Below are 9,796 nucleotides of genomic sequence, written 5' to 3'. Positions count from 1 at the left end.
AAACAAAATGCAAATTTGACGGTATAGCAATGCTTTATTTCATTTTATTCTTATTGTTAGTACATTATAAATTTTATTATTCATTTTTCATATGTCAATAACAATCAGTAATCAAGTTTAAACTATGTGTTCTATGAGCTGTTGTGATATAATTCATCATATTGATAGATATCATGGTTTTAAAGAACATACTAAACTATTACGACTCTACGACAGGTCGTTTTTTAAAATTCATCAAATTTTGAGAAAAGTTGTGCGAAAAACCGGTTTCGTGATGTGATAAGTCAAAAATTGGAATTTAGCAAGTCGATATGGAAGGGCCGTGATTAAATTTGCGAAAAGATCAGCCAAGCCATTAGAAATGGCTTTGGAATTAGCAAAAAAGTAAGTGATAAGTCTGCAAAACTTTTAGTTGTGTAAAAAATGTTACTTTTAAATGATAAAATATATCAAGTACTAAGTACATGATATATGTAACCGTGGCAGTATTTTCGTATATAGCAGATCTTAATATTGTACAAAATAATTCATAAAGTTTATTAAAAAAAAGTTTCGACAATTTTCGTGAATTTAACATGGCGATAAAGTTCATGTATTAAACAGTACTAAGAAAATTGGTTGAATCATATAAATTAGTATTTAAAGTTTGGTATAATAAGCTACAATTTTAGATATATCAGCACACGTGTCTGTGCACTATAATTAATTACAGATAATTTAAATGTGTTTGAGGGACATCAGTTGTAAATTGTAATGTATAGACTTGATTGAAAGCGAAAACTTTATTTTAGAAATAAACAGTTGAAAATTTTATCTAAATATCTAAATCTCAATTTTTTTGATTAAGTCAATTATAACACATTTCGGGAAGTTCATGCAACTTGCCTTTATGCAACTTGCCTTCATGCAACTTACCTTCAGACAAAATGACCTTTTCACAACTAGTTTTTTTTATAGAAACGGTTGAATGAACCAACCGGCGCAAGAGATAGAAAAAATCTAATTTATTAAATTCGATTGTCCCTATTAGAAATATCTACTAGCAAATATTATAATTGCTTTAGAAAATATAAATGGAGTAAGTACGTGGCGTTATTTGAAAACTTTAGAAAATTATGGGTTATGGGAACGTGACAATGGAAAGCGCTAAATATGTACGATGATACAAGATAATTACAAAAATAATTCGACTTTTATCATACAATTCACACAAAGTTGTTTTTGGCCATGTCAGAAAAAATCCACGTAGAATGTTTTTTATTATTATGAATATAATAAAATTAACAGACGAGCAACTTGTTATATATATTTATTTTTCTTCGTTATGTTTCGGAAGTATAATCATAACTCTTATACAGTTTTTAGTATAATAGACATATTGAGAGAATAAAAAGATTTTAATGATTGTAATATAAACGGTGTTTCCTTATTAGTGTGCTTATTCTTACTTCTCAGTTATTCCATTGAATTTCAAGTTACTGGACTTAAACAAGTGTATTTTTTAAATATGATATACTAATTAAATCGTGTGCTGAATATTTAGAGAATATAATAATATATATAATCAAGTAGGGGAAACTGGGTAAGGCTGTGCCACTTTTTTTTTGATCATCAATAATTTGTTTTTAATTTACAAGTTAGCTGGATGAAAACTATATTAACTGGTGATTTGAGCATATATCTACGTTCAAATACTAAAATGCTGTTCTTAAATAAGATGGATTTGTTATAAAACAAGAAAAGATCGAACGTCACAATAGGACACATCCACAGGATGGTTGTGACAGGCATCAAAATATTTTATTTTAAAAAACAATAGCTATATACACCAAAATGGTTCATAACGGCTATTATTGTCAAAAATATGTAACAGAACATGATATACTCATTTAAACAATGTTTATGAATATAATATCACAATAAATAACAAAACATAATTTAAAAAAAAAAAGTTAACAAGAAATCTTGGTCCTTTTTTTCTTGTATTGAATATTCCTTTCCTGTTTTCATTTGTATTTTGTCTTATAATTAAGTTACATTTTTCTTCATCTGTTTAATATTCACCCGAAAAGGAGAAGACCCACTACCACATGTCACAACCGTACCCAACGCACACTTTTGAAAACAAATCATTGGTATGACTGACAATGAGCTAAATTATCAACGCAAAAACTAATTTCCTTAGCTAACTATATTCAACTTGCAGCAAAATAACAAACAAAGTGATCTCTCTGTATATACGTAACAGTTATTATTAAAAGAAACAAAAGAAACTTTTTGATTCTTTAAAAGTAATGCAGGTTACAGATCTTGTGGGGCGTTGACTCAATGCAATAATGGAAACTTGTTCGAACAAACATACTTCATCTTTCTTCTTTTCGACTCTATCTCAAAATCAGTATAGTTTAGCTGTTACTGCGACTGTCACTACCGTACCCAGGCACAACCGTGTCCAGTCTCCTACATTTTTTCTGTGTAATCATCAATTTATTTACATATTCAATATATATCGGGTTTTATATAATAATGCAATAGATTTCAATGTTTATCTATATGATACTACTTTCAGTATTCCGTATTTATGCATTAATGAAATATTCAAATATTTTTTAATTCAACAGAGTTAAGTATAAATTGCGAACGGCAAGATCAACTAATCAATTTTGAAATATTGTCTTGACACGAATTATGAGAGTTCTCTCTCTCATCATTTTATTTTTACATATATTTCATTACTTCAATTAATAATAATATTATATATTTTCTATAAAACAATTAGAAATTTTACAAAGAGTATTCTGGTTATTTTTCTGTTTATGTTTTGTGAAATTTGACGTTTGCGATTAAACGCTTGATGTGGTATTAAGAACGTAAAATATGTCTAATGAGTATGTAGTTCATTGTCGCACATTTATCGAAACGAGTGTTTTTAACACATTCTAAGAAATTAATGATGAAAAAGAGAATGTGATGATATTTCTTCAAATTACTTTTCGTATTGTCTTTATGGCCGCTATAATAACAATAGTATTTTTTTAAATTGTTTTCTGATAATGAATTGCGTATCACATCACATGTAATGATTTGTATTTATTTTGAAACTCAATATTACTAGCATAATTTGAAACTTTTTTCATTTATATATATTTACAATCTGCCTGGTAAGGCATTCAGTAATTTTAGTGACAAATGTGCAGCTTGTTGTCAGGCAGTAGTGACGACCATTTATACTTGGAAATATAGATAGCAATATGTTTCGAAGTGAAAATAGCCCTCATCCGGCATTACTGCACCAATAACAATATTCACCCCCACTGTTTGGGCTGCCATCTGTCGAACAGACTAATATTAAGTCATAATCAGCACAACATCTTATAGGACTAGGTTCTGATTGCTGTTCAAAAATACAAAAAAACTACAAAATGTCTAAAAATTAAGAAATATTATTATAATACTAAATTAAGAAATATTATTATAAATGTTATCAAAGTTATCGACTGCATTCACGACCATCTTTTACTTTATTTAAGTGCAGACTTTTTGTTTTTGTGCCAAATAATTATTTTTTCAGTTCTTAAAAGCTTGTTCACTGTGGTGCCCTTTAATGAATTTAGCAATACGCAGATAAAAAACACTGTTTCGCGAGGTGCAGCAAAAATATTTATTTTTATTTGAAAGTCGAATTGAAATAAAATCAAATATTTTAAAGTATATTTTTTCTTGGACAATCATAACTGAGCTCTTAAACAATTGTATTAGATATAATAAAATTGAATTAATTATTTAATTTCGGTTTCGTTTTCACAAACTGAATGTAATATTTTATATGCCCTTGGCAATAGTGATTTTTCGTCACATTGAGGTCAGGTTTAGTGCCTACTGTTTTATGGCTCTTTCGAACAGGTATTGATACCCACGATATATTTATATCACTTTTTACCGGAAATATAAGCCTATTTATTAAATACGAGCTTCTTTCTATATATCGGCTACCTTTCACTACCATATTTGAATGTAATCATCCTCATTTTTGAAGTATACATACGAGACTTATTTATTTTCTTTAATAATACTTGCAAAAATATAATTTGCAACCTATCGTATTATTAATATTATTGTTACAATAGTTGGTTTAATAAGATTAAATTATAAACCTTTATAATCAATTTTAAAAATGTAACAAAGAATTTCTATCAATTCGTTCTATCTCGGTGATTTATTCATAAATAAAAAAAATAATTCTTAATTAAAATGAAATATAAAAATACAATTCAAGCCAATGATGTATTCATTATTACGTTGTTGCTGCATTGCAACAGCAAAATGCTCATTTACTTTAAAGTTACTATTGTAATAGCCTCGTAACGAAGTTTTTATATTCAACTTTATTAAAACAATCAACATTATTAACTTTCCGTATAGTAAGTTATAGTAATCATCTAAAAAATTTTTGCTTTTCTTTACGTTTCAAAGGTCTTCGAACATTTCAGCATACCTTAGAAAAAATGGATGTATGTGTGTGTATGTACGGATACAATTTTTCGTCGACATTTTCGGGTAGCACCGCTCAACTGATTTGCATGATTCAAAAAACATTCGATTCGTAATGATGGGAAGACGTGATTTTTGACAAAGACGTTTTAGAGATACGTGTAAAAAAGGACAGTTTTTGAGAGAACAAATCATCAAAATTATTCGATTCAAAAAACATTTTGCTTGTGAAGAAACTATTAGTTTTTGGAGAAAGAAAAAAAAATATTTTGTTCAAAAGTGTCATTTTTTTTAAATTTTCAATTTTTTTTTAAATATCAAAAATGATTCGAATTTTAATTTTAATTCTAACTAAAATTCTAAAGCTCACTTATACGAGTATACTTCAGATGAATAACTTTAACTTTGCAATTCAGTTTATATAATTCCTATAAATATTAGACAATGTTACAATATTTATAATGATCTATTTGAAAACATTCAGTATTCCTTTTTCGTTAACATTTTGTTACAGTACGGGAAGTTCCAGCAATTTGCCTTAAGGCACGATGCCACACACTAGTTTCTTATTTATGGATCACTGCACGATATAAAAATTAAAGCTCCTTTTGTGTTTTTATACGTGTGTCGATAAATATAAGAAAAAGTTGAATTACGATGAAACTGTATAATTCGCGATTGATTCGCGTAACATGCGATCATTAGAAAATGTATGAATCAAATATTGCATTATCATGCAAATTATGCATAACACGCGCTAAATTTCAATTTTTGTTTTGTCATTGTGCGTTAACATATATGATATCAATTATCGTGATATAGAACATATTAAATAATCATTGTATGAACAATAACGTCGATGATATAATTTGCTTACACGATTCTGTGATTTTTTTTTATCGAGAATTTTAGACTTTGGCATATATTGAACAGGTTAATATTTAATGCGATCAAGGTGATATGAGCAAAGTGAGGCTTAAAGTTCCATGGGTATAAAGGTCCACCACCGTTATCTCAAAAACAAGTATATAATCTGTTATTGATACCGATTTAAAGTAGAAAGCAGAAGATGTGTGACCATATTATCTTAATTAAAGATAAACGGCAATGTGTCAATATTCATAACAAAAGTATTTTTTGGTTCTGAGCTCTATAATTTAGCTTTTGATACCTGAGTATAATTTTAAGGTACATGTTATTTAATCGTTTTATAATAAGAAAATAACGAAATATATTTTTAAGATAGATTCAACATTTTTTTATATAACCTCTATAAAAGCTTGCTTGTGGATGGTATAAAAAAGATCAGCAAAGATGTAATTAATAAGAAATTAGGGAAAACTGGGTACGGTTGTGACATGCATTTCTTGTTCCTTTTTAGTAAAGATTAAACAGATAAAAAATCTAACTTAACTAATGCAAAGAGAAAGAAAAGGAAAATTCTATACAAGAAAAAAAAGATTTCACGAAGAAACTTAACTCTTCTTAACTTTTAAAAAAAAAAATATGTTATGCTATATTTTATTCATAAGCTTTGTTTAAATGTTTATGATGTATTATGTTACATATTTTTGTTATTAACGACGATAAAAGTGGTTATAAAATAATTTAGTGGTTGTAGCTCTAGTTTTTTTTAAACTTATTTTATGACAAACTCATCTATTTCAGTATTTCCACGTAGCCAAATAATGATCAGCTTAACATTTTATTTTCTTTTCTCCCTGCTAACTGGTAAATTATTAAAATTCTTACCGGTCAAAAAAAAGTGGCAAAGCCGTACCCCTACTAAATAAAAAAAATTATTTAAGTTGAAAAGTATCTTCAAAGTAGATAAATTGAGTTAATAGTTATTTCAACTCTGCTAATGAATATTTCTGATGAAGTACCCATGATATTTGTATTTTGCATATTTGGTGATATCACTTCAAAATTAAAAATAAGATATTCGACCTGTTTGTATTTTGGTTGTCAAATGAGAAATTTTAGATTAGCAGAAAATTCAGTCATCTATATATGCCGGAGTAAAGTTATTCCTCATGCATGTACATTATAAAATATTGCTAATGGCATATCAAAGCCTGTGCACAGGCTGTGAAAAATAAATACCTCTGATATCAAAGCTCTGCAGTAGTAAACTATTATAATAATGAATTGCTTATATTGAAAGCTGTTATCTTTCTTGTCATTTTGTCTGTACCACGCCACAATCTACTGGTTTGCCACAGATTTGCTTTATTTATTCCCATAGAATTGACAGACCTAGTTTTTACCTGGAAATGCTGCTTCAGAGCGAAATGTATCATGATCGATGAATTAATAGAAGGAAGCAGAAATATAACACGCTCGGCTATTAACCTATTTCCGGCGAACGACTATTTTTGTTTGATCATTGAATCTTAAGTTATGTAAAAACTAGTACATTCTCGCTTTCCGATGATGAACCGAAAAATTCTAATATTTTTATTTGTAAATTATCGATTGAAAAAATTCGAACTGCCCACAGTCTTTATGTACGTTGCATTTTACCAGCGGCCATTAACGCTTCTATAAATCATTTCGAATTAACCATTGTTTAATCATAATGATGATACTTAAGAGATCTCTAAACGGTTTGTTAATCACCTAGATTACCTATTGTTATTTTTCTTGGCTTTCAAGTAAGTAGACAACTTGATGTCTTATGTATTACTTATATGTATAATTGATTCCACATTACTTGTCTTATCTAGCATTTTCCATCTTTATTTTTATCATGAGGCGTGTTCTTTCCCTCAATTTCTTAGGAAAGTTAATATACTATGAACAAATACACATATATATATATATATATATATATATATATATATATATATATATATATATATATATGTAGTGCTACCCTGATTTACGTGTGACCTAACATACGAGTATTTCGTAATATGAGCCGCCAAAGCAACGATTCGTTGCTTCTACATACGAGCGAAATTGGGGATACAAACTTTGAGCGAGTAAAAGTATTCTAGAAAAATGTTAATGGCAAAGTGAAAATATAAAAAATTTCAGCAGTTTTGTGATGGCGAATTATTTTATAGTTAGTCATTTCAATTATAAATAAATAATAATTGTGTTGTAATGATTTACACACGCCGATATATCGAGGATTATTTTAACGTTTAAAATATTGACTTACATTAAGCATAGTGATTGTTCAGATATGTTGAGTTCGCGTTTTACAAAACATTTACTTTTATAACCACGCGTCCAAATAAAAAGACACATCTCATGCATTAAAGCGTGAAATTATTGAAAAATAGGTACGAGCGTAACATAGTTTATAAGCAGCTTTCTGAGCTTCAAAAGTTTGTGGTTTATCCACATAAAAAATGTTGCAACAGTTAGAGAATGGGAGTTATTCAAAGTTGTTCATTTTCATTTCGAAACATGTTTAATATCATGAATGGACAGAAAAAGCTATAATGAAATTAATCAATAGTAAATTTAGTTTTGATATTGAAAAAACTTAACAAAAACCGCAGTGTCTGACCGAATTCATGGAATTTCTGCGTATTTATATGATTTGCTTCGAGATACGATTGATTTGACATACGGCTACGGAACGAATTAAACTAGTATGTCGGTTTACTACTGTATTTGGTTTTGTCCCAAAAAAGCAAGGTGCAAATTAACACGACGTGAAGTGAATTAGAACTTTTTATCGCAAAGCACGTGAAGATCGAAGATAAGTTCCAGGGTTCTGTAAACACAACTTTTTGAAAAGAAAATAGAATAAATTAAACATTTAAAACGCAAGAGTACGAAACATAAAATATTATAAAATGTGGTTACATACATAGTTATGAGAAACAAAATTAAAAATCACTACTGTCTTTATGCCTATAGTGGTTTTACGAAAGTCAGGTTCTTTCATAAAAATATTTACATTGTTTGTTAAACTTTTTTTTTTCAACTTAAAATAAATTGCCTTGTTTTCATTGGTAGAATGAGACACTTTAAAACTCCTCTTAATCAAATACATCGCATTGTATATTTGTTGGGAGGACATTCCTATCTGTGATCTCCTACATTAGTAAATTGAAATGCCTGTCGCAGTAGTAATTCTTTATCGGATAATTTTTGGTTGAGCAAAGTTAGCAGTTTATTTATAAATCTTTTCCTACTTAAAAAGGAAAAATAAAATGGAAGGCGTGTACCCAAAACCACGCAATCTCTAAAATCTAACGACTCGTAGTAAAAATGAGGATTAATTAAGTAGCGAAGCATCTTCGACTATATTATATAAATGAGTAAACAAAATAGTATCTTACCGTGTGATGCAAATGTTTGATGTGATGTTGGTGGTGGACAAACTTCGTGCTGTGGTAATTCGAATGATAATAATGGCACAACTTGAATATGTGAGACAGCGCAGGAAACAAGAACAGCAAAATCTTCATCATGACTTTTTTGGCCGGTCCAACACCCATCATCATAGGAAGCAAGAACAGTACTTTGAATTTTATCAAGTTAATGATCAAAACAGCTGCTATGAATGCCATCATCAGTTTGTTTTTCAAGAATTGTTCTGAAATGAATAAACAATAATTTAAATGGTAATTCTGAATGAGTTTTTCAGAGGTTTGTTTTTTCGTCATATCAGAGAAATGCGCGAATCGAACAAAATACAAAAGGGGACCTTCTTAGTCACAATAAATGCATCGTTACATAAATGATTTATCTAGAACCTACTTCTTGCATTCTTTCTTAATTAGAGTTGTTAATATTTCTAGCAAAAGCATTTGCTTATTATTCACCATAACTAACTATTCTTGTATGTGAAATTCAAAATTTACAGCTTAGTAGCGAGAGTGTTGTCAGATGGCGGTCGTTGAAATATATTGCCAATCGTACAAAATTTCACATTTTACATGAAAATTATTATTTTTGTAATTTTTGACATGCAGATTTAATATCTAAAAGTTTATAGCATTCTTTTCCGTTTTTTTCCATTAATAAAATTAATTTTCTTTTATGTATGATTCATAATATAAAAATGTTTATGATATTTATAGTAACATATTTATTAACTACATATCTATATTGAAGAAAATACCAAAGGATCTATTTTCATCTAATGTTTTCTGCTACTTTACAGAAACGACGATTTTACCGATATTTGTAATTACCAGTTTATTTATAGGCTTTCCTGCTTTTACCATTAGTTTAAAGAAATCATCTGATTTGTGATTACTTTGATTACAATTTCAAAGTGTAATCAAAATACGAGTATAACTTATTATTATGAAGCATTGCACTTTTTTTACAGAAT

At 28.5% G+C, this 9,796-nt stretch overlaps 1 protein-coding gene across 1 annotated transcript in view; it reads right to left on the bottom strand.

Moving 5' to 3' along the window:
- LOC113375256 overlaps nt 1-9,796 on the bottom strand; it is a 58,646-nt gene that overhangs the window by 30,772 nt on the left and 18,078 nt on the right. The window contains exon 3 of the mRNA XM_026615199.1: nt 8,796-9,052. Within this exon, the coding sequence (XP_026470984.1) occupies nt 8,796-9,052 (257 nt within the window). The remainder of the gene's footprint in view (nt 1-8,795; nt 9,053-9,796) is intronic.

The sequence above is a fragment of the Ctenocephalides felis genome, unplaced genomic scaffold (genome assembly GCF_003426905.1).
Source record: "Ctenocephalides felis isolate EL2017-DRISC unplaced genomic scaffold, ASM342690v1 CF-g0.4_SCAFFOLD_01886, whole genome shotgun sequence".
In the NCBI taxonomy this organism is placed as follows: domain Eukaryota; kingdom Metazoa; phylum Arthropoda; class Insecta; order Siphonaptera; family Pulicidae; genus Ctenocephalides; species Ctenocephalides felis.
Note: the sequence above shows the minus strand (reverse complement) of the source record. Positions and strands in the feature narration are given on the sequence as shown.